The 27,205-nt window shown below is 37.1% G+C and overlaps 1 protein-coding gene across 2 annotated transcripts in view; it reads left to right on the plus strand.

Annotated features, from left to right (window-relative positions):
• Nucleotides 1-3,162: 3,162 nt before the first annotated feature.
• Nucleotides 3,163-27,205, plus strand: part of LOC311295054 (NACHT, LRR and PYD domains-containing protein 12-like) — a 60,745-nt gene continuing 36,702 nt past the window's right edge. For both annotated transcript variants that reach the window (XM_084416238.1, XM_084416237.1), the window contains exons 1-7: nucleotides 3,163-3,279; nucleotides 6,923-7,761; nucleotides 11,256-11,339; nucleotides 17,037-18,971; nucleotides 21,237-21,410; nucleotides 22,453-22,626; nucleotides 23,096-23,266. In XM_084416238.1, the coding sequence (XP_084272364.1) occupies nucleotides 7,010-7,761; nucleotides 11,256-11,339; nucleotides 17,037-18,971; nucleotides 21,237-21,410; nucleotides 22,453-22,626; nucleotides 23,096-23,266 (3,290 nt within the window). In that variant the 5' untranslated portion in view covers nucleotides 3,163-3,279; nucleotides 6,923-7,009. The remainder of the gene's footprint in view (nucleotides 3,280-6,922; nucleotides 7,762-11,255; nucleotides 11,340-17,036; nucleotides 18,972-21,236; nucleotides 21,411-22,452; nucleotides 22,627-23,095; nucleotides 23,267-27,205) is intronic.

Here is a 27,205-nt window from a genome sequence, read left to right on the forward strand (position 1 = left end):
GGTGTTTTGGCATCTATAAAACTGTTAGGCTTTTATAATGAAGTTTGGGTAAAAGGAAAGTTACCTATTGGATGGAAAGAGTCAGTGATTATTCCTGTTAGGAAACCTGGGAAAGGACCCGTCAAATCCAAAGAATTATCGGCCAATAGCACTGACCTCACATATAGGAAAGATAATGGAAAGAATGATTACAGAGAGAATAGCATTTTATTTGGAAAGTAGAGGAATTATATCTCCTCATCAGAGTGGTTTCAGGAGAGAAAGAGGAACTATGGACCCCATTATATGTTTGGAAACAGATGTTAAGAAAGCTCAGGTTAATAAGGAGTCAGTGATGGCAGTCTTCGTTGATGTCGAAGAGGCATATGACATGGTTTGGAAAGAGGGGTTAAAGATCAAACTTGATATGATAGGAATAACAGGTAGAATTTATAATTGGATTAAATATTTTTTATTTGATAGATTTATTCAAGTCAGAATTGGGAAAGTTTTATCTGGAAGATATATGGCAGAAAATGGTCATGTTCATGGGGATTCAGGTTTTCAGTACAAAAACAATAATGTTCACTCAGAAAAGAGTCATTGATACAGAAATAAAGATGTATGGACAAACTATTGAACAAGTTAAAGTTTTTAAGTTTCTGGGTGTGTGGTTTGATGCAAAATTAACATGGAATGAACATATTGAAAAGACTGACACTGAGTGTAAAAAGATTTTAAATGTGATGAGATGTCTAAGAGGATCAGAATGGGGAGCGAGTAGAGTTGCAATGAAAAGTGTTTATATAGCACTGATAAGATCAGTGTTAGACTATGGAAGTGTTGTTTATGACTCGGCAGCAAAAACTTTGTTGAAGAATTTGGATGTGATACAGGCTCAGGCTTTGAGACTTTGTTGTAGTGTTTTTAAATCGACTCCTGTATCTGCTCTTCAGGTAGAAGTGGGTGAAATGCCATTACAAATCAGATGAAAGCAGTTAATGATGAACTACTGGGTAAATCTTCAAGGTCATTCAGAAGACCGTCATCCAACAGTAAAGGCACTCTTTCCGTGCTGGGAAAAGGAAAGGTCTAAACGGAAGTGTTTTGCATGGAATAGTGACAAAGAAGCTTGAGAAATGATTTTAAGATACATTCCAACAGTAGCATTATCAATAACTCCACCTTGGTTGTTTCTCATATATTTTGATATGCTAGAGTTAATGAAAGAATCTGGAAACATTGAAGCTGTTGCTGAAGATAGACTACAAACTGTATATCAAGCATTTGTCCCAGTATATACGGATGGATCTAACGATCCTAATACGGGAAGAACAGGTTTTGCTTTCAGTTTTCCATCCTTAAACATTTCTGTTAATAGGAGAACATCAGATCATTTATCAGTACACACAGTAGAGATGATGGCAATAGCAACAGCCCTACAGTGGATAGAGGGATAAAAGATAATGAAAAGGTTGATAGTTTAGGAAATCAGGCTTTGGAAAATGAGGAGGTCATGAATATTTCACTTAGTAAATATGAAGCAAAAGCAGTAATTAAAGCATATACCACGAAAGAGTGGCAACATAAATGGGATACAGTAAATACAGGACGTCATCTTTATGAAATACAATGAGAAGTAGGAGTAGTGAGGATAACTAAAAGAAGCACCAAAGAGGAAAATATTTTAACAAGATTAAGGGTTGGACATACTATGCTGAATAAAACCTTAAAAATAATAAATAAACCTCCAACAGGATTGTGTGAGCATTGTGGAGTAGAGGAATCAGTAGAACATGTTATTTGTGTTTGTCAAAAGTATACTAATGAACGAGAAATAATGAAAACTTAAAAAGATGGGAATGGACGAATTAAAGCTTAAAAATATAATTACTTATGGACTAGAGAGTTTATTTCTTTATCTCAAGAGAACAGAGCTGATTAAGAGAATTTAGAGGGTTTTTTTATTTATTTTTTATGAAATGGGTAAATTCTGGTCTACACTCCAGGTGGCAATAATGCACCTTAATGTTGGTGCTACCCGCCATAAAATCGAAGAAGAAGAAGAAGAAGAAGAAGAAGAAGAAGAAGAAGAAGAAGAAGAAGATTCCCCCAGATGTAGATTTAGGCATTCATAAGGAAATCAAAAATAAATCAAAGGAAGTAGCAGTGAGGGATATTGTTAAATATTATCTGGATATGCATTTTTCTGACCATACATTCATATTTACAGATGGTTCCAAAGATCCAAAGGCAGGACACGCTGGGTCAGCAGTGTATACTCCAAAGAATGGGGTAATATGTCAGGAAAGAATAACAGATAATTTATCAGTATACACAACAGAGCTGGATGCAATTTTGTTGGCCTTGGAATGGGTAGAGGGAAATTATTTAAATAACTCAGTGATTATATCTGATAGTTATTCAGCTTTAGAAAGCATGAAATCTGGGAAATCTATAAGAAATGATATACTTCATAAAATTAGTATGGTTTTGTATAAGTTAAATGCAAAGGATTTAAAAATCTGGTTTCTTTGGGTACCTGCACATGTTGGAGTGAAAGGGAACGAGGAGGTTGATAAACTTGCAAAACAAACACTGAAACACAATAGAATATTACAAGATCCATATAGCAAATCTGAAGCTAAAATGTTCATTAAAGCATATGCAAGATCAACATGGCAGGAGTATTGTTTGGATCATGATAATGGGAGGCATTTATATAATATACAACCAGAAGTGGATATAGGAAGGACAGAGTGTAGGAGTAAAAGAGAGGAAAGTATAAGTACACGGTTAAGAATAGGACACACAGGACTCCATTCTTCATTGAAGATAATAGGGAAACATCCAACAGGGAAATGCCAACACTGTAGTCATTTAGAAACTGTAGAGCATATTTTATTTCATTGCACAAAGTACAGCCAAGAAAGAAACCAGCTTTTTCAGTCTCTCAGAATGGTCAATCAGAATAATTTTACAATTCAAGGTTTATTAGGGAAAACATCCAGTAACATTTATCACTTTGTTATTAAGTTACTGAGAGACACACAGACTTAGTCAAAAGTTTTTTGTTTTTTTTAGTTAAGTTCAAATATCTCCTGATTCACACTCCAGCCCAGTCGGTGGCGGTAATGCACCGTTAAGTTGGTTTGCCAACCGCCATAAAAAAAAAAAAAAGAAGGAGGAAGGAGGCGCTGCTGGGTGTTTACTCGTCTCACAGTGAAATCGAAAGCAGTCGATGACTGTAAAGACGCCATTTCAGAAGATAGAAAATCAGCAATTGCTTCACATGTGACAGTAAGTTCGTTAAACTTTCATAGCTGTAATATCGATAGAGTATTTGCGTCTAAACAGACCTTATGACGAAGTCAAACTCAAATACATGATGAAGTGGAAAGTTACTTTTGTAATATCTAGGCCTACTTCACGACACGTCAACTGTAACACTCATAAAATGGCTGAAAATGGTTAAACTTGCACTTACTTTTTCCTTTAACAGGAGAATATTAGTTTAATGTTGAAATCTTCGGTTGACTTTAAACAATTAATTATTTTTTTAATCTATGTGTGTTCAGTGGCGCAGTAAGACTGGGGAAAGAAAGTGTAGGCCTAGTCGCAGGATAATCTCATAAACGCGTAAAAATAACATCATATTTCTGCTTAATGCGAGACGAAAAACGGATTGTGAAAAACACCTGCTAGAGTTCAGCAGTGTCATTAAAGTGAAGGTGAATCCAGTGTTTAAACGCTGTGTTTGAAAGTGACACTTATATTTTTATGTGATTAAATCCTGCGACTACACTTCTTTCCCCAGTCTTACTGCGCCACTGAACACATCTAGATTATAAACATAATATTAGGATGCTACTGTGCTTCACTACAGATGCCTGCATTCACAAAGGGGAAAAGACAGCTGTCAGCATACGAGGTGGAAGAAACTAGAAAAATAGCTAATGTGCGTATTCATGTGGAAAGGGTTATTGGATTGGTTAGAAGGAAATATCAGATTTTGCAAAGTAGGGCCGATGCCCATCGAACACATGGCAACAAAACCAGGCGAGTCACTCTGACACTGATTGATAAGATTGGAGTTATTTGCTGTGGCTTGCCAAATTTGTCAGAGTCTGTGGTCCCACTGGAGTAAAAAATTACATCAACTACCAGAATATGGCATATAAACGGGTCATGGTTGGTAAAAGTAATACCTGTGTTTAATTTGTCATTTCAGTGTAAAAAGCAACAAAGCCAGTAGTAGTAGTGCACACTAATGCAATAATCGGCAAACTATTAAGTAAACTTCCGATAATAATATTCTCCTGTTAAAGGAAAAAGTATAGGCTACGTTAACTGTAACATGGTTGAACTTACACTTACACAGGAGAATATCAGTTTAATGTTGAAATCTTCGGTTGACTTTAACGTTTTTATTTTATTTTTATATATTATAATGTGTGTTCAGTGACCCATATTCTGGCAAACCATTTGCCAATCACGTCTAGCAATCGGCAAAGCAAACTGTGCTACACACTATTCACCAACAAGCGATGGGTAACTCGCAAAGCACGATGTTCCTTCCTGTTTTCCCAACACGATACCATACGGCATAAAGTAAGAGGGTTGAGAATAAGAGGCGGGGCACCAGTCTAACAATTTCTAAGTTAAAGTTCACGCAAATAGGTATTAAAGGGATAGTTCGCCCAAAAATGATATTTAAGCCATGATTTACTCACCCTCAAGCCGTTCGAGATGCATTTGTCAATCTTTTTTTCAGACGAACACATTTTCAGTTATTTTAGAAAATGTCTTAGATCTTTCAGTGGTTATAATGTGAAGCAATGGGGTCCACAACATTGAAGTCCCAAAATGGGCATGCATCCTTCTCAAAAATAATCCATCCGGCTCCACGGGGATAAACGAAGACCTTCTGAGGGTAATCCGTGCGGTTTTGTCGTAAAAATATACATATTTAAAACTTTATAAACTAAAATAACTGGCTTCCGGTGGCGGTCGGTGCGCGTTCACAGCGATGGATGCTGGCGTATGACGTAGCGCAGGAAGCGTCGTGACGTAGAACGAACGTGACAGCGGAGCCAGAGAGCAGAGCAAAACAAAACTCAACGTTCGTTCTACGCCACGACGCTTCCTACGCTACGTCATACGCCTGCATCCATCTCTGTTAACGCGCGCCGACTGCCACCGGAAGCCAGTTATTTTAGTTTATAAAGTTTTAAATATGTATATTTTTACGACAAAACCGCACGGATTACCCTCAGAAGGCCTTCGTTTATCCCCCTGGAGCCGGATGGATTATTTGAGAAGGATGCATGTACATTTTCGGACTTGAATCAGCTGGACCCCATTGCTTCACATTATAACCACTGAAAGATCTAAGACATTTTCCAAAATAACTGAAAATGTGTTCGTCTGAAAAAAGATTGACGTATGCATCTCGAACGGCTTTAGGGTGAGTAAATCATGGCTTAAATATCATTTTTGGGCGAACTATCCCTTTAATAGACAAGTTTTTGTCAAATATTGATTGTTTATTGCTGAATTAGTAGAACGCAATTATATTTGGAACATTAGAATATAGCCTATTAATCCATAAAGAATCCAACGATATAAGATAGTGGCATGACAACCCCATTCTTATGTAATATCTTAAAAAAATATTGAATTTCTAGTTCACACCTCCATTGTTCACATTTTAATGACATTTATTTAGTGGATAAAATAATAGACTATGTAGTAATTTGCACATTTACTGTTAATATCAAAGATAAAAGTAAATCATGAGAGTAGTTTAATTTTGAATAATAATAATAAAAAAAAGAGCAACTGATTCTGTGTTGAAGTTTTATTCACAAACAAGGAGAAGTAATGACATATATGTCATATATTTAGCAAAAACACATTTATTTAAACATGGGATCCCAGAGAAATCAAGGTTTGGTCTGCTCATGCAATCCCAGTGAGACCAGCCTTGCAACTGACACATTCAATCAAATATTCAAATAAAAAATATATAATAAAATGACATGTACAACAAACCTGTATTATTAAAACTGTATACACTGTCATGTTCAAAACAAAGTGAAAAATAAAAGTGTCTGGTGTACAGGGATATTTATTGGCACAAGTCATCTTACTTGGAAAAGAATCAAGGTTATATTATACATTATATTTGTTCATTACATGCTTCATCATGGCCCATTAAGATAATACAAATATTTAAAGTACATTAATATGTTTTCATGCTTGTGTGCAATTTTGGAAACATACACTGACACAGTGAAACCGAAAGCAGTCGATGACTGTAAAGACGCCATTTCGGAAGATAGAAAATAAGCAATCGCTTCACATGTGACAGTAAGTTCGTTAAACTTTTCATAGCTGTAATATCGATAGAGTATTTGCGTCTAAACAGACATTATGATGAACTCAAACTCAAACACATGATAAAGTTGAGAGTTACTTTCGTGATACACGTCTACTGTAACACTCATTAAATGGCCGAAAATGGTTAAACTTACACTTATTTTTTTATTTAACAGGATCATTTTAATTTAATGTTGAAATCTTTAGTTGACTTTAAACTATTTAATTATTTTAATAATCTATATTGTAATGTGTGTTCAGTAAGACTGGGGAAAGGAAGTGTAGTCGCAGGATAATCACATAAACACGTAAAAATAACATCATATTTGCTTAATGCGAGATGAAAACACCTACAAGAGTTCAGCAGTGTCATTAAAGTGAAGATGAATCCAGTGTTTAAACGAGGATGCTGTGTTTGAAAGTGTGGCCGACATGTTGCTCTACAAACCAACATTATTTACAGTAACTGGAGAAAGACTGTTGATGTTAAGTTAAAGTAAAATAAATGCCATTTAAATAAAATGTGTCAAAATTCAGTTGTGTTTTCTGTGTCCACATACAGGTCTGAAATCAAGTCTCTCATCAAGGAGGAAGAGAAGGAGCAAACTTCCTGTAAAATGAGAGAGAGGAGGAGAACCGGACCTGTAAAATGAGTGTGTGTGAGGAGAGAGAGGAGGAGGCGTCTGTTCACACTCAGAGAGCAGCATCTCCAGGATTCAGTTGTGTGTCCATGAAGAGTAACAACTCCATGATTCAGCCCCCTAATCTCAGTAATGGACCATCTTCAGGATTCAGCTGTGTGTCCATGAAGAGTAACCACTCCATGATTCAGCCCCCTAATCTCAGTAATGGACCATCTTCAGGATTCAGTTGTGTATCCATGAAGAGTAACAACTCCATGATTCAGCCCCTTAATCTCAGTAATGGACCATCTTCAGGATTCAGTTGTGTGTCCATGAAGAGTAACAACTCCATGATTCAGCCCCCTGATCTCAGTAATGGACCATCTCCAGGATTCAGTTGTGTGTCCATGAAGAGTAACAACTCCATGATTCAGCCCCTTAATCTCAGTAATGGACCATCTTCAGGATTCAGTTGTGTGTCCATGAAGAGTAACAACTCCATGATTCAGCCCCCTAATCTCAGTAATGGACCATCTTCAGGATTCAGTTGTGTGTCCATGAAGAGTAACAACTCCATGATTCAGCCCCCTAATCTCAGTAATGGACCATCTCCAGGATTCAGCTGTGTGTCCATGAAGAGTAACAACTCCATGATTCAGCCCCCTGATCTCAGTAATGGACCATCTCCAGGATTCAGCTGTGTGTCCATGAAGAGTAACAACTCCATGATTCAGCCCCCTAATCTCAGTGATGGACCTGCTGTGACCTCTGGCCCTGTGTGAGTATCATGAAGTTGGATGTGAAATTTTTTAACATGATGATTCACTCACTGATGTTCTTTTCTCTGAAAATGAATATCTTAATAATGGGGCTGTCAATCGATTAAAGTCGACATGAAATCAAAATTGACCCTATTTACTTTGTTAGCGCATATTACTAGTCTTGTGGTGAACAATGAATCCGTGCAAGTTGTTTGCCGTGGTAATCTTTAATCAAAATCTGAAAAGTTACTTCTGGTCTGGAATGGCGTTCCCTTTCTGATGACGTCAGTTTGACGGCTTGGGTTGAAAACGTTAAACCACTCCCCTCAAACTGTCAGTCTGCTATGAGCGAGAGATGGAGAGGAGGAGGAGCGTTAAAGTAAAACCCTGCCCTCTATTTAATATTCTGATTCGGTCACAAATATTCGGCACAAATCTGCACTTCTATATGTCTTCCCCATTTGGTCTGTCAAACATCTCCCTGAAGCCATATCTCTCTTCCTCTGGTATCTTGTAACAAAGACACACACACATGCACAGTTTCTTCCTCAAACTGCAGCCATGTAAGAAAATTCATGAATGAACATGAACACGATTAATTCATGAACAAATAAATGCCACATTGCTTTTACGGAAATATGAAACAAATAACACATAAGACTATATCAGACAGCTCGTTGCTTAAATGAAGTTTATATACGATAGCTACTGATTTAAAATCACAAAATAATTTCTCTAATGAAATACAACCATTTGTATCTATTTATTCCATCTTTAAAGGGGGGGGGGTGAAACACTTAGTTTCAGTCAATCTCATGTTAATCTTGAGTACCTATAGAGTAGTATTGCATCCTTCATATCTGCAAAAAGTCTTTAGTTTTATTATATTTATAAAAGAAAGATAGGCTGTACCGAGTCTTTCCGGAAAAACCCGAGCGGCTGGAGGCGTGCCGTGTGGGCGGAGCTAAAGAATCACAAGCAGTTTCAATAAACAAACAGACACCTACAGTGGCCAGCTAAACACATGTATTTAAACACACACACACCATACATCGCATGCTCCATAGATACATTAACTATACGTGATCATGTTGTTTACCTGCTGTGCTTACGCGCCGATAGCTAACAACACACAGACATTTTGAAGCAGTTTTACTCACCGCCTGCGGTTCCAAAACGCACGACCGTGAACCTTTATCGTTGGGACTGCTCCATCCTAAGAATTAACGTTAGACGATCTGCAAATCCGGCGTCGAACTGGGCCTTGTTTATAAAACAATCATCGTCGAAATGCAGGGAACAAACAAAGTCCTGTGACTGCAGCGAGCACAGCGCTTTGATGGCGAACTGCTCTCGCGTCTACGAGTGCGCACGCGCGCCCTTCCGGGAGAAGTGCCCTTTGGACCCATATAAGGAAATTCCGCCCCAGCTGACGTCTCACAGGCCCATACTCGAAAAAAACTTTCCGAAACTTGTGACAAACCGGAAGGAGTATTTTTGGTACAGAAATACTCCATCAAACGTACAACTCAATTTTTAAAACTTTGTCCATGTTTAGCGTGGGAATCCGACTCTTTAACAGTGTAAAAAACTCAGTATGCATGAAATAGCATTTCACCCCCCCTTTAACTCGGCATTACAGTTTAAATTACATTCAATACAAGATTAATACATGCGTGTTAAAAACATCCAATTCCGTGCATGCACGTCAAACATCAACTACGTATTTTATTTATCAAGTACGTAATTGCGCAAATGGCTGCAGCAAGGACAGTCTCAACAAATGAGCGTAACACCACACAGAAAAAACTCACTAAATGTTATAAGTAACATAACACGACTAAGGGAGCTGGTCTACTGAATATTATCACGATTGCAAATACAAATATTAAATTGAATTTATAGTTTAATAAACAAGTAGTTAATATGTAGTTACTTACATTTTAGACACAATATTGACTCTTTTTGTTACAAAAGAAAAGCAACACTTCAGTGCAGTATTTTGTTATTGAATGGTACAGCATTTTGAACGAATCGTTTTAATGAATGACTCAATGACTAATTTATTAAGACGGTTACTTGTCGCCACCTATTGGTGGTTTAGTTTCATGTTTAAAAGTATCATTGATTTTATTTTTTATTTTTTTACATTTGTTTAAACATCAATCACATAACATTATTTATTACAGTTGTAATTTTGCAGTGCAAATTATTTAATTCGATTGATAACCGCCCTCATCATTAAAACTGAAATTATTGATCAAATTTAAGAATGTGACATGAAAGATGACGCATATATTTAAAAAGATTTTTAAAGATTGGCCTTTATAAAGTTAAATAACGCCCAGTGGTAAATATCACAAAAATGCAGATTTAAGTACATGTAAAAGCTGATAGAACACTGATGAGAATATTGCTTCAGAATAAATTATATTTACTTATGACAGCCACCATTTAAATGTTTATATATATATATAAAAAAAAAAGTTGAAGAGTAGAGAGTAGAAACATACTTATGTAATTACAAATGTATTATAACGTTATTATAAAAACTTCCTTATGTGTAATTTAAGTGTAAGTATCTTAAGCCTACAAATAAATATTTTTTAACCTTTAATATTATAATGATGTACCAACTGGGGTTCCTTATAGTTTACAGCATTAGTTAAGATATTTTTTTCTTTGAAGAAATTTGCTATGTACCTGATAGGCCCCAAGTTAACCAATATTGAATTAAATTAGGAAATGTGTGTCAATGTCCAGCCCAGTGTCAATAAATTATTTTTTTACTTGAAGCAAATATCTTTTTTCCTTTATTTTCTTGTCAGAATTCATCAGAATGCTTCATTTTGCCTACATGTTAAAATCACAAATGTTTTCTCATGGGGGACAATGCCCCCAGACCCCCCTACAACAGTTTACTTCATAAACATGCAACCTTTTTCACCACTTGTGAGTTTGCAGGTCTGTGTTTACCATGTTTTCATTTTGAGTTTCACTTGTGCTGAAAGTTCCTGCTATGTATGCGCTTGCTTTACCCAGATAATCACCTTGTGAATTCACTAGTAACAGCCTCACAGAGCATCCAGGCAGACGCGGGGAGCAAGTGCTTAATCTCAGTCCGAAAAGCTCTTTTTCAGTGTTTTTTTCAGGTTTTTTTTTTCAGTTTTTAACAGTATCTTCCATATTATTATGGTTTAATAACTGTGACCATTTAATTGCGGTAAATTGTGAAATTGGGTAATCACGACATCCCTACTCTTGTCTACTGATTGGTCAGTTTAAACTTAAAATGTTTTGTCACATAGTTAGGAAAGGGATCAAGGAAAACAGTAATCTGTGTCTGCTTCATTAAATTAACATTTATTAGTTTATATTATAATATATAAACCTCTGTTTTCTTTACATGTAATACAAGTACTGCTCTATAAACCAGTATTGCTGTTAATTTATTGGAGCACACAGATAATCTTCAAAGAAACAGTCTGAAATATTTCTCTCTTTCTCCCAGTATCTTCAGCAGGAAGAGAAAGAGAGCAGCATCTCCTCTACAGCCCCCTGATCTCAGTGATGAAGCAGCGCCCAGCGACCGTCTGTGAGTATATTCATGTAGAGTGAGACATTCAACACAAGAACACAGAGTGTACACAAACAACAAGAGGAACATTATTACATTTTTATTTTATTTCAGCAATAAAGTTCTTTAAACAGAAAAAAAAAAACACAAACTGAAATCATGTTCTTTTTTTTTAACATCAAAAACAACAGAAACTGAAATTGTGATGTAAAGAAAGAGTCAGTAGTAGAGCCCTGCACGGGCCAAAAACTTCAGCCCTAACCCGGCCCTGGCCCGTGGTGTTCAAGCCCTACCCGGCCCCAGCTTGACAACGGCTGCAATTTCTCAGCCCGAAACCGAAGCGACCCGAGACCAAGGTTATAATCGTTAACGAAAACGAACGAAAAAACGAAAACTAGGTGGGAAAAAACATTGTCGTTAACTGAAATAAAAATAAAAACGAGGCATTACAAAAAAACGATAACTAACTAAAACTGTAATGTGTGTTTGGCAAAACTAACTAAAATAAAATAAAATTATAGAGTAAATGTCCTTAGTTTTAGTCTTTGTCAAGGTCTTTAATTTTTTAACGCTATTTAAAACACGCAGCATATTTGTTCAGCTGCATTTCCTTTCCCTGCTCTCCCTCCGTCTCTCTGTCACTCATGCGTCTCTCACATGCGCGCGTGCGCACACACACACGCGCACACAGCCCCTCCCCTCCGTGCACACCGTGTCTCCATGAGAACGAGTGTTTCTGTTCGACGTTGAAAGCATGTTCGCGAAAGGTTGGTATCTCTATCTCGTGAACACCTTTACACAATCACACATTAAAAAGTGGTATAAAAATATTTAAAATTCTGAATATAATTTTGTCAGTGTGTTAATGTCGACCCGAGAAGCGATTGCGCCGCCTTTAGAAAGTTAACTAGTTGCAAGTTTGAGGTAAAATGCACTTTTTGGTTGTGGTTGTCGATGTCAGAACACTATAAGCTGTATTAAATAATGTTATGTCATTTTTTTACTTTTACACTGAATGTTTGCGCTTCAGTCCAGATGAGTAGGCTATTGGCTGTATAGGGTAAATTTAGTATAAGGTGTGAAAATTGTACAGCTGTGGTATTTGCAAATGGTGTGAATTCTGTATAACGTTAGAAGATGTGTAGATTTTTGGTACTGCGTGTGGATTTTGTAAGAGGTAAAGGAATTGCAATGGGGTGTGAATTTTTTTCTAAAATGGTATTATGTTTTTGTTGAGTTATTATTACACAATACTTTTTCTGACCTTTTTGAATCTTGCCCCTGACAAATAACCCAAATTACAAAAAAAGACTAAAACTAACACTAAAACTAATAAAAACTAAACTAAGGCCCCGTCCACACGGAGACGCGTTTCGCTGTATACGTATAAATTTTTTATCGTATTGGCGTTTCGTCCACACGGATCCGGCGTTTTGGGAGACTGAAACCGCTATTTTTTGAAACCGGGTCCCAAAGTGGATAAATCTGAAAACGACACCCTTGCGGTTTCGTGTGTACAGCCAATCCGTATATTTTGTGAAACGATGATGTCATCACATCACGTGTCGTCTGTGTCACGAGTAACAGCAACAACAATAAAGGCGGACTTATATGATCGTATTCGTGCTGCAGAAGCTACTAAGCCTACTAGCTTTATTACAGCAAAATCTATTGCTTCTCTGCAACTGTGGTGAGCAAAAAGCGATAATCTTTGTCTTCTTCTTCTTGGTTCGTATCATAGGTTCGTATACAGCGCGCAAGGTTATGCGCATGCTCAAAGTCGTCTTCTCCGTGTATAGTGTATCTCTGTGGCAGAATTACAGCGCCCCATACTGGTCTGGCATATATACTACACCGTTTTCAGTCGGTTTCAGTGGTTTCGTGTGTACGCAGATATTTCTTGAGACGATGCCGTGTTTACGGAATTTTTTTTTAGAACGAGAAAAAAAAAATATCGGATCGGGAACGCACCGGCTTCGTGTGGACGTGGCCTAAAACTAAGCATTTTCAAAAAATAAAAACTAAACTAAACTAAACTAGCAAACCCACTTTAAAAACTAATTAAAACTAAACTGAATTTGAAAACAAAATGTCAAAACGAAATAGAAATAAAAACTACTGAAAAATGCAAAACTATAATAACCCTGCCCGAGACCAACATCAGTATCACTTTAAGCTCTCTCTGACGCGCACTCTTTGATGTGCACTCTCTGATGCGCACTGTCTCTGCTACACGCAAACACAAGCACGTCACACGCTACTAAAAGGTAAACTTTTATTATAGGTCTGCAACATCATGCCCAATCATGCACACAAATATTGAACAGACTGTCCATTAGAGAGAAGCATAAGCATGCAGTAGAGAATATAGCGCTACGGGATCCAATCGCAAAAATAAGTAAATAAATGGCCTACCTTTCTTTGCTTTTAAGTAACTGAAGAATGATATTCAAAACAATGTTCAAAAATGAAGAACTCTTCGCCAACTGGCTAATGTTAAATAATATTAATAAAAAAAAAAATCCATCTTCTCCCTGATCCTCTGCATGGTCAACTGTCACCTGTTAATGCACGTGAGTGATGCGTGCGTATATGCGTATTGCGTTTGTGTTGCTTAGGCGATGTATAATATTTATAATATAATAAATATAACAATATTTCATGCACACTATGTGACGTGTGCTCTGCACGTATATTATATTGCCGTGATAATTGCCGATAAAGCATTAATTGTTGGAGATTTTAACATACACGTAGATAATTCAAATGATGCTTTAGGGGCTGCGTTTACAGATTTATTAAACTCCTTTGGGGTCAAGCAAAACGTAACTGGTCCCACTCATCGTCTTAATCATACGCTAGATTTAATTATATCACATGGAGCCGATCCAACCGATATAGATATTATACCGCAAAGTGATGAAGTCACTGACCATTACATGGTCACTTGCATACTACGTACCGCTGAAATTTGTCATGTTGCGCCGCGTTATCGACCAGGCAGAACAATCCTTCCAACAACTACAGATCATTTCTCAAATAGCTTACCTGATCTGTCTCAGCTGCTCAGTGAACCCAAACAAACAGATGAACTAGAGGAAATGACTAGCACTATGAGCACCATTTTCTCTAGTACATTAGACATCGTTGCACCAATTAGATTAAAAAAGGTTAGAGAGAAAACTAAAGCACCATGGTACAACAGTGTTACGCATGTTCTAAAGAGAGAAACTCGTAATTTAGAGCGTAAATGGAAACAAACTAATCTAGAGGTCTTTAGAATCGCATGGAAAGACAGTATGTCACGTTATAAAAAGGCCCTAAAAGCAGCCAGGGCTGAGCATCTCCGCAAACTAATAGAAAACAACCAAAACAATCCAAGGTTTTTATTTAACACCGTCGCTAGACTAACAAATAAACAGACGTTACCGGAGCAAAATATTCTGTCACAGTGTAGTAGTAATGATTTTATGAATTTCTTCACTGAGAAAATAGAAAGCATCAGAAACACAATTGTAAATGTACAATCTTTAATGGTGTCTTATGATTCAGCCTCAATTATCACCCCGCAAGAACAATTACAGCGCTTTGCAACTATAGGACAGGAAGAGTTAAATAAACTTATCATTGCATCTAAACCAACAACGTGTTTATTAGATCCAATACCAACTAAACTACTGAAACAAGTGTTACCTGTAGTGGAAGAGCCTCTTCTCAATATTATTAACTCGTCTTTATCCTTAGGTCATGTTCCAAGAATATTCAAGTTGGCAGTTATAAAACCTCTTATTAAGAAACCACAATTAGATCATAATAACCTAGCAAATTACAGACCCATTTCAAATCTTCCATTTATGTCTAAAATATTAGAAAAAGTTGTGTCCGCTCAACTGTGCTCTTTCTTGCAAGAAAATGATATCTATGAAAAGTTTCAGTCAGGATTCAGACCGCACCATAGCACAGAAACTGCGCTCGTTAAAATCACAAATGATTTACTTTTAGCTTCTGACCAAGGCTGTATCTCAATACTAGTTTTACTTGATCTTAGTGCTGCGTTCGATACTATAGATCACACAATACTCTTAGACCGACTACAAAACTACACTGGTGTTCAGGGACAGGCATTAAACTGGTTTAGATCGTACTTATCAGACCGTTACCATTTTGTCTGCGTAAATGGGGAAAAATCGAAGATAACGTCAGTAAACTACGGTGTACCGCAAGGATCTGTGTTAGGCCCTCTGCTATTCTCAATATATATGCTGCCACTTGGTAATATTATAAGAAAACATGGAATTAATTTCCACTGTTATGCTGATGACACTCAATTATATATTTCATCACGACCAGATGAAAACGCTAAATTATCTAAATTAACAGAGTGTGTTAAAGATATAAAATACTGGATGACATGTAATTTTCTGCTATTAAATTCAGATAAAACGGAGGTATTACTTATTAGTCCAAAAAACTGCCCACAAAACCTCTTACAATACAACTTTAATTTAGAAGGGTGTCCTGTTACTTTATCCTCTACAGTAAAAGACCTGGGTGTTATATTAGACCGCAACTTGTCTTTTGAAAATCATATTTCATATGTTACAAGAACAGCCTTTTTCCACCTTAGAAACATTGCTAAGCTACGTAACATGCTATCTGTTTCTGATGCAGAAAAGTTAGTTCATGCATTCATGACCTCGAGACTAGATTACTGTAATGCTTTATTAGCTGGTTGTCCTGCATCCTCAATAAACAAGCTACAGTTAGTCCAAAATGCCGCCGCTAGAGTTCTTACTAGATCAAGAAAATACGATCATATAACACCAATTCTGTCGTCTCTACATTGGTTACCTATAAAGTTCCGTATCAATTACAAAGTATTGCTACTGACCTATAAAGCCCTAAATGGTTTAGCTCCCGTGTATTTAACGGAACTTCTATCGCCCTACAATCCATCGCGCTCTTTAAGATCACTAAATTCGAGGCTTCTGGTCATTCCTAGGATATCTAAGTCCACTACAGGAGGGAGAGCTTTTTCACATTTAGCTCCTAAACTGTGGAATGGCCTTCCTGATATTGTTCGAGGCTCAGACTCGCTGTCCCAGTTTAAAACTAGATTAAAGACGCATCTCTTCAGCCAGGCATTCACATAATACTTACATTTTATACTACAGTTGAGACGACTCGACGCGGGCGATGTTTATGCCCTAAATCAATACATGATTAACTAACTGTATTTCTCTATGTACATTTCTGAAATGCACTTTCTGTAAAGCTGCTTTGAAACAATATGTATTGTGAAAAGCGCTATACAAATAAATTTGAATTGAATTGAATTGAATTATGGGCACAATGAAAGGAGAGAAGCTAAATAAGCCTGAGTCCGACCCGAGCCCGATCTGTAAAAAAAAAAAAAAGAATGGCCCAAGCCCGGACCGAATGGGCTTAGCGTGTCGGGCCCCGACGGGCTTGCAGACCTCTAGTCAGTAGGGCCTTTGTTAAATATTGTTTTTATATATATATATATATATGAGACTGCATTTTTGTCACGTGGGACAGTAATCATATTATAGTCAATTAATCAAACACTTCTTTTTAAATGTGTTTGTGGTATGATTTCAAATAGGATAATTTAATATTAGAGACATTTAAATATTTTCGCTCTTTTGTTTGTCTTTCTGTTCATCATAATGTTTTTTTTTTTTTTTTTTTCAGTGGTGGGAGAGCTGACCAGATTAGAGATGTGTCCTGTCAGACCAGCACATCCTCCTCCTGTCAGAAACACATCAGTCATCATGACACAGAAGCAGCCCTGCAGCTCGATTCTCACCAGCCAGTGCATGATGATCTGCAGAGAGTCAAAGACCAGCACAAAACCAGCATGAAGAACAAGTATGAGAGCTTATTTGAGGGAATCAAACTACAGGAGAATCAGACCCTCCTGAACAGGATTTACACACAGCTGTACATCATAGAGGGAGAGAGTGAAGGAGTGAATGAAGAACATGAGGTGCTGCAGATGGAGAAAAGTTACAAGACACTCCAAGACACTCCAATCAACTGCAATGACATCTTTGATCCTTCACCTGAACTAGGATATGAGGAGAAGAGAAGAGAGAAGAAGGACAAAATCAAGACTGTTCTTACTAAAGGCATCGCTGGAATTGGAAAAACCGTCTCTGTGCAGAAGTTCATTCTGGACTGGGCCGAGGGAAAAGCCAATCAGGATGTAGATTTCATATTTGTGCTTCCATTTAGAGAGCTGAACTTGATTAAAGATCATCAGTACAGTCTTCACAGACTTCTGCTGGACTTTCATCCTGAACTTCAAGATCTGGACTCAAAGGTTTATGATGAATGTACAGTTGTGTTGATCTTTGATGGTCTGGATGAAAGCAGAATTACACTGATGTTTTCAGACAGTGAGAAAGTTTCTGATGTGACTGAGTCTTCATCAGTGGGTGTGTTGATGTCAAACCTCATGAAAGGAGATCTGCTTCCCTCAGCTCTCATCTGGATCACCACCAGACCAGCAGCAGCCAATCAGATCCCCTCAAAATACATCAACCGTGTGACAGAAATTCAGGGATTCAATGAGCCTCAGAAGGAGGAATATTTCAGGAAGAGAATCAGTGATGAGCATCAAGCCAGCAGAATCATCTCACACATCAGAAGAGCAAGAAGCCTCCACATCATGTGTCACATACCCGTCTTCTGCTGGATCTCAGCCACTGTGCTTCAAAACATCCTGAAACAAGATCTAGAAATCCCTCAAACTCTGACTGAAATGTACATACACTTCCTCCTCATTCAGACTAGTATGAGTAACCAAAAGTATGAAGAGAGAGATCCAGAGAATCTCCTGCAGTCCAACAGAGAAGTGATTGTGAAACTTGCTGAACTGGCTTTCAATCAGCTGATGAAGGGCAATGTGATGTTCTATGAGGAGGACCTGATTGAGAGCGGCATAGACGTAACTGACGCCTCAGTGTATTCTGGGATTTGCACTGAGATCTTTAGGGAGGAATCTGTGATTTATCACAGGAAGGTTTACAGCTTTGTACATCTCAGCTTTCAGGAGTTTTTTGCAGCACTGTATGTGTTTTTCTGTTATTTACACAAAAACAGTGAAGTTATGAAAATGTTCCTGACTGGAAAGTCCAGAACTCAGTGTGAGACTGTTTCTCTGGATGTGTTTCTGAAGGGAGCAATGAATAAAGCCTTGAAGAGTAAAAATGGACACCTGGATCTTTTCCTTCGATTCCTTCATGGCATCTCACTGGAGTCCAATCAGAGACTCTTACAGGATCTACTGATTCACACAGAGAACAACCCAAAGAGCATCAAGGAAATAATCCAAAACCTCAAACGAGGTCAAAAAAACAATGTCAGTCCTGAAAGATGGATGAATCTGTCACATTGCTTGATTGAGATGAAGAATAATTCTATTGTTGAAGAAATGCAGGCATTTTTAAAATCTGGAACAAACGACAAACGTCTTTCTCTTGCACAATGTTCAACTTTGGCAAACATGATCTTGATGTCAGAGGAGGTGATGGATGAGTTTGACCCTAAAAAGTACAAGATCATATCATCACAAGAGGGTCTAAGGAGACTGTTACCTGCTCTGAGGAACTGCAGAAAAGCTCTGTGAGTGTGAAAATATGAACATAATATCAACTGAATTGAAATATGAACATAATACCCCCATTCTGATAGATTTCCTCTGGTAAATGCACTGTAATGGTCATTTAAATATATATATTTGTATTTAGTTACATACATTTGAAGTGTCCACTGATTAAAATATTTTAAAATATTTTTTAAATTATAATTAATATCTAAGTAATTGCATTTCTGAATTTCAGAAATTTTAAAAGCTGAATTTTTCTCAGGGATTATTATTTTTTTTAGAGATGATTACAGTCTTTTTAACCAATTAATTTACATGACTTTCCATCGTTCATGATTTACTGGATAAGGATTAAGTATTTTTAGTAAAATATTTTCTCTACCCTATAAAAATGCCCAAGTTTTGGTATTTAGGCTGTAGGTTTTTATTTAAATGACATGAGTTTTTCTGTTCTAGAAATCACACTTTTAAAATCATGCTACCTCACATATCTGGTTGTGGAGAGGCTTAATTAAAATAAGAAATATCTTGATTTAGGTCAGTGGTTTTCAATCCCAGCACTGTACATTTTTAATGTCTCTCTTATCTAACACACATATTAGAGGTCTTGGAGTCTTTACTAACGAGCTGATGAGTTGAAAATGTGCAGTGCTGTGGGTACTCCAGGAACAGGATTGACCAGAAATTGTCTCTGAGACTACTAGTCCGGGTCTTAATGCTATGGTACTGTAACCGTGATAAGAGCACTGAATATGTTATGTGTCTTGGATGGCTTGAGTCCTTGTAGAGTAATTTACTACGGCTTAGAACACGGCTCAACCATTCAGAATTAAGGTCTAGAACTATCTGTCTTATAACTAATTATTGACATACAAGAGGGCTTTTCACACTTGAAATAGTTAACCCTGGGTCATTGTAAACCTTTACATGGATCATAATTTACCCGGGGTTAACAATTAATGCTGGGTATTTATAAACTGATGTTTCATGCTGTACACTTCATGCTGTACACTTCTTTGTATTTGCACATTTGCAGTGTTAGATGCATTGATTAGATGAACGCCGCATGCAACCCGTTTACATGAAGGCTTTTGCATTGCGCATCCTCGTATTATATATTGCCGACTGCTGTCAAGTTTTTTTTGTCTATATGGACTTTTTGGACCGTAAAGGTTACAATGAAAAGGTATATTCTTCACTCCGATTGGCAAGTTTTCTGTTGCCATTGGAAATGCTTTCCATTAAACACTGAAAATTACCTTCGCAACCATTAAAAATGTATGTTACATATATAGTATGAATTAGGGCTGCACGATATTGGAAAAAACTTGCGTTGCAATATTTTGTTTTTCTCCGAAATATATTGCGAAATATAAATAAACAATTTCACCAGTTGATTTGGATAGCTCTATTTAAATATAATTAATCAGTCTAGAATAATTGGGGTGATTTTGTAGGGAAGTGAATCTGCATAGTAAATAATAATTTATAAGCATAGAAAAATACAATAGAAGAAAGATACAATTGAAATGAGCAGTGCTTTGTTTTTCACTGTATAAATGAAATATAGCTAATATAATTAATTACAGTAATGAATACAATTTATTTGGTTAAAGCTAATTTTAACAAAGCTAATTTTGTGGTGTATTTTGTCATTTATATTAGTTACTATGGTTTTAAATATGTCTCTATAGTTTTGATTTGTTTTATTTCAAATTGAGTTCAATATTTAATTAATACAATTTATCTTTGTTAAAGCTACAAAAGTAATTTTCTCTTTCTCTCTCTTTTGTTGTTTGATCACCATTGGTATCACAAACAGCTGCGGATACATTAAGCTGCTGTCCCTTTAAGATGAATACCCGGTCTTAATATAAATGACACGAATCCATTTTCTTTATCAATTGTTTACAGCACACAACCGACTGTGTTTACAAGGATACTCGCCGAGACGGACATTTTTACTTAATTTTATGTGCAATGCGGGGTTAACAGCACAGAAGCGGCTCTAATCCTGCTAAACTCACTCCTAACTTACAAATGTGAAATATTTCTGTACCCAGAGTTAAAAGCGGGGTTTAGAATGACTATAACCAGCGGTTAATTGCAGTGTGAAAAGCCCTGTAAGAACATATAAGTCCATGTGATGTAAAATAAAAGTGCAACCCAGGCCTTCCCACTCTCTAACGTCTCTGCAGTGCTCAGAAGCTTCTCCATTATTAACACAGGACCGAGCTCTTGACTGATCATAACCTTTTAAGCATAGTCATCTCTTTTTTCAGATTAACAGCCTGTGATCTCAGTGATCAGCAGTGTGAAGTTGTGTCTTCAGTTCTACAGTCATCAAACTCCTCCCTGAGAGAGCTGGACCTGAGTAACAATCACTTGCAGGATTCAGGACTGAAGCTGCTCTGTGCCGGACTGAAGAGTCCAAACTGTGGCGTCAACATACTGAGGTTTGAGTTTCACATTCATTCTGTAAAGTAGCAGAAAGCGATTTCTGTGAAACACTGTCAATATTTGAAATTGACACTCCTCCCTTCTAGTAGTCTGTCACGCGAGAATAAGTTAATAAGACAATCTCGTCATTTTCAAGAACAAAATTACCATCTTATCACAATTCGTAATTGATTAACTTGCAGTTGGTAAAGGCGGGATATTAGAGAGTAAGGAGATCAAGTCAGCCGTGAAGATGTCAAAGAAGCATGTGTGTACATTTAACAAGGTATTACGGAATAAGGAAGTACATTTATCTTCAAAAAGAGTTTATCCAGTTACTATGCGCAGTAACTTGTGAAAAAAGAACTCAATGTGGTATCGCGTTGAATGACACACCAGAAGTGCTCTCTCAGACAGCGCGCAATCCCAAATCAGGGTTTTTCGTACATTGAATTTTTTTTGTCAGCCTCCCAAACTAATTTTTGTCCTGCCAAAGCCTTATTTGATCAGTTATTGTGATTTATTTGTGAAAGGGCGCATGTTGACTGAGAGAGAGAATGAGCAAAGAGCCCCTCCCCCGCAGGCACTCTCTCTGTTTTCAACCTAAGCACTATTTTTGTTTTCTCTCCCCCGCACATATTAATCAAAATATGTTCAGTGTGTAAAATCGGAGGGCCTGCTGTCCAGTCCTCTGGCAGTCTCTATGGGGGTGCCCCAGGGTTCAATTCTTGCACATACTATTTACTTATTACATATACTAATTAATATGTTATAATAGTAATTACAATAACTGGGTACTAACTAGGTACCAACCATGAACCTACCCCTAAACCTAACCTTAACCCATGCAGTTACCTTATATTACCCAGTACTTTCTAGAGTAAGTAAGTACACTGTAAGAACATATAAGTGCATGTAATGTAAAATAAAAGTGCAACCCAGGCCTTCCCGCTCTCTATCATCCCTCCAGTGCTCAGAAGCTTCTCCATTATTAACACAGGACCAAGCTCTTGACTGATCATAACCTTTTAACTGGAGTCCTCTTTTTTTTTTTTTTAGATTAACAGCCGGTAATCTCACTGATCAGCACTGTGAAATTGTGGCTTCAGTTCTACAGTCATCAAACTCCTCCCTGAGAGAGCTGGACCTGAGTAACAATGACCCGCAGGAGTCAAAACTGAAGCTACTCTGTGCTGGACTGAAGAGTCCAAACTGTCAACTCAACATACTGAGGTTTGAGTTTGACTTTCATTCATTAATTAATGTTAATAATAATGTGTGTTTAATATAAATTTATACTACGGGGGGCTGTTGAATGCATGACTCTGATTGGTTGATGAATTGGGTGGTTGGAAAAAAACAAACCTAGAGTTTTGAACTCAACAATTTTTTTTGACCAATTAGACTTTACATGTTTTCAACATTGCGCCCTTAAGTAATTAACTTTACACACAAACTCAACTCATTACTTTGTGTGGCAGAAACAACTCAATTGAGTGAAAGTAACTCAGGTGAATACACATTAGTGTAACATAGTAAATATAGTTTATATATTGTATATACTATATTGTAAAATATTGACGCAATATATTATTTCATATAGTTTTCAATATATTTTAACTAGTTAATATATTGATCATAAATGTATGAAAATAAATTTTTATTCCATGATGGTTATAACCAGAGTACTCCTTTTTTTCAGATTAACAGCCTGTAATCTAACTGATCAGCACTGTGAAGTTGTGGCTTCAGTTCTACAATCATCAAACTCCTCCCTGAGAGAGCTGGACCTGAGTAACAATGACCTGCAGGATTCAGGAGTGAAGGTGCTCTCTGCTGGACTGAAGAAAAACTGTCAACTCAACATTTTGAGGTACTTCGAAGTTTTATGTATATAGCGCCTTTCCGTAGCTCAAGATCGCTTTACATTGTACATTACAATACATTTACACACCCTCACACACATTGCAAACACATAAGGATACATATAGCCACATTATCCAAAGTACATGTTAAATAGATATGTTTTTAGCTGAGTCTTGAAGGTAGCCATAGATGAGATATAACAAAGTGTAAGGGGTAGTGAATTCCATAATTTAGGAGCATTAACACTAAATGAACTTCCACCTACAGTGGACAAAAAAAAACAAGTTCAGCTGATCTAAGGGACCAGGCAGGGTGGTAGGAGTAAAGTAGATCAGATGGTAGATCAGTAATATCTTAAAGTGAATACGTGATGCCACGGGTTATCAGTGAAGATCATGCAGCAGAGGAGTAATGTGAGTAGAATGCCTGGTCGATGTGAGAACATACTGTAATCAACTGATGCATGAATTAAGGTGTCAGCATCAGCTAGAGAAGACCGAAGATGTGCAATATTACGAAAATGGAAAAAATTGTTTTTAACAACAGAAGAAATATGAGTGCAAAAAGAGTTGAGTCAAATACAACACCAAGGTTACGGATGGATGAAGAAGGCTTACAGGGTTTCCCGCGGGGTCTTAAAAAGTCTAAAATTCTGAACTTTAAATTGAAGGCCTTAAAACGTCTTAAAAACGGCCAGATTTTCATCCGCGGTCTTAAATTTCATTTAGTCAGGTCGTAGCCTACAAAGCAGAGCTCTAGTGCAGGGGTCTCCAACACGTCGTTTGCAGCCTGATTGGAGGTCGCTCGCCAAGAGGCCGTTCACATATCGTGTCTTTTGCGCGCTCAAGTTCGTTCAAATGTAGGCGCGCGGTAAGCGTGCTCATTATTGAAGCGACGCGCTCGTTTTTTCCAGGCGCTGTCTGAAAGCTCAGTCAATAGGAAGGATGGGAATGCACCCAAACACTACGGGTGTTTTTCTCTTCTCCGTAAATAAATCTTGTAGCAGAGCTACAGCAAGCGTTTTTTACTAATAAAAGATAAGCTAAAGTGCATTGTAAATGTCAGTAATTTATCTTTTTTGACTCATTCTTTTTATAAAAAAATATTTAAAGTCTGAAATATGTGAGGTTTATCTTTTTATAAAACCTTTTTTGTCAAACCTTTATTTTAACTTGTACATGTTAGTATATAACATGCAAGACACTTTAAAAAATGTTCATTTTTAATGGTATTATTTTAATGTTTATGTAAACAAAAAGTGCATATTGATGCGAAATTTATTTATTTGCTGGTTTTCGACATAAAACTTAAAACCATGATCATTTTTGTCACTATAATCATGAAATTAAATGTTCATGCCATTTCATCTCTAGTTATGATCAACTATGATCAACTAAAATAAACTAATTATGTGTTTTTTACAGTATAATATGCAAAGTACAATTTTCTATAAAAAAATCATATCTGATTCTGTTCTTTTCTCTGACACGCGTTGTTGGGTGTGGAAGGTTACTAATGTGATTTATCTGTAAATTAAATTAATGCTTTTTTAATTACTGAATTCATTGAAATAAAAATAATTCTTTGATTTGAATATTTATTTGGTAATGCGTCGTGTAGGTCTTAAATTTCAATCTTTATGGTCTTAAAATGTCTTAACATGAACCCCATCAATATCAAAGGACCGGTCCATCCTTTTGACTGAGGCAGCAGAGCCAATCATCAGTATTTCAGTTGTGTTATTTTTTTCTTTTTTTCTTTTGTGTTCCCTTTGGTGCAATTATAGTATTACTATAGTTTTTTGGACAACAAAACGTTTAAAATTGAGTGATTTATGACCTTTTCCCACCCTGTTTCTCATGCTCTGATTCAAACAGTCTGTTTTGGGGGTGTTTCCCCTTTAAGAGTTCAGTGTTAACACCCACTGTTATGATTGGATAATGTCAGTGCCTATGCATCAATTGTTAACGCCCCCTTGTCAAAACGTGCGGATTTTGCGGAGCTGTGTTTACCATTACCATAGTAACGGGTGATGCGTGCGAGGCGATGGCGATTGCAATGATGTTTGAGTCGGAATCAGAAGAAATGAACCATCAACACAACTAAGAATGTATCTGCCCGTCCACATAGAAAGTGTGAAACTATTTTGTCAGTTTAACAGCATACATCTTTAAATAGCCTAAGGGGCATGAACATGACGGTCATAAAACAATAAGTAGGCTAAAAAACACGGTGATTATTCATAATTAATTAAACTGCAATTAATGTTTTTAAAAAGTTTTAAGTTTTAAATAGCCTACATTACTTACAGTTTGCGTCGTCGTTGTGTAGCCCAGAATAGTCCACACGGCCTTATCTTGTACAAAAGTTTTCTGGCAAAGCCAGCATCAAACTGCGATTGTTCTCAACTGTTACTCATCCTTGAAATGTGGAGAACACACCCTTAAATTAACACTGCTGTGACTGGGACGTCCGCGAAAAATAAACTGCATCCATCTTCCCCTGACGTCTGGATCTTTCAGCAGCGTATATTATTCAAACATGTTGTTTGTCCACAGCCAGGAACAGCACATCTGCGTGACATCGCAATCTTCTTGTAAACAGACCCACTCGCTGCACGTCGACTGAACACATGTGAAGCGCGTGACAGATGCGATGATGAAATGAGGCGTAGTTATCTTGCGCTTGAAGCGTAGTTGTCTACGCTAGAGGCGGTCATATGCAAACGACTGCTACGTCACTTCGTACCGTGACGTCACTTCGTACCATGGATCCAGAACGAGCTGTATTTAGAGCTTGATTAAATAAATGATTCGTTTATAATGGGGAGGACGTCTTAAGCTATGAAACTTGCAGGACGTTTTAATGGTACAAAGACCTCTTATATGCCAAAAGATCAAGGCAGATTTGGTTTCTCATGTCATGACCCCTTTAACTTGAGGAAATTCAGGGACATCCAGTGCTTGATATCCCTGATACATGCAGTAAGTGAGTCGGGCAGGGATGCTCTGTTAGAGCTGGTGGTGAGGTAAATTTGAATGTCATCAGCATAGCAATGAAATTGAAGTTCATGCATGTATATGATGTCACCAAGTGGATATATATAAATGATGAACAGTAGTGGGCCAAGAACTGAACCTTAAAGAACACCCAGTGTAAGCGGGGCAGTGACCTATAGTAATATAATACTTTCCGTCGCTGATCCAGCATTACAGAGATAAACGTATAATTTAAATTAGGGCTGGGGGAATTAACGCGTTAATCTTTGCGATTAATTTGAGATGTTTAACGGGTTAAAAAAAATAACGCAATTGACGCAGCACTTTTTTTTTTATTGATTTCCTGTTGCGGCTGCTATTGAAAAGCCCGAAAATATGCCATCCCGCCCCTCCGTGTTCGGCGATCAGGTTTCATTCTCTCGCAGCTTTCATGAGCGGGTCTTTTCCGCTCTGTGTGTGTGTGTCGGCACGCTGCTGCGCTCTCTGCTCAATGTTCTGCTCTGTCGTTAACGGCCCAAACTCTCCAATCATGTACCGATCATGCACTGGAAAAGCAAAGTCCGCTCAAATAACGTGAAATTTCTCTGTAGACTTCTGTTTGCTGAGTTGGTATGGTCATGATGGGCAACAATGGTAAAATGACCTGCTCTGATCACATGCTCTGGTAATAATAGCTTTGTAGGACTATATTTTATTTTGATAATTAGTAAAAAAAAATTTTTTTACAAATCTGTTAAATTGATTATGTTGATTGATTGTTTATTGAAAAAGAATAATACATTGATATATTGATGTTTAATATTATTTTAATATAGGGCTATTTTCTGTTCCTTTTTTTTTTCCTGCGGTGTTTCATTTAATTAGGTGATTCTAAGTTTAAATATTGATGATTACAAGCTTGGGGGAAATGCAATTAATTGCAATTAATTAGTTTTTTTTTTTTTAAT

This window comes from Rutilus rutilus (genome assembly GCF_951802725.1).
Source record: "Rutilus rutilus genome assembly, chromosome: 1".
In the NCBI taxonomy this organism is placed as follows: domain Eukaryota; kingdom Metazoa; phylum Chordata; class Actinopteri; order Cypriniformes; family Leuciscidae; genus Rutilus; species Rutilus rutilus.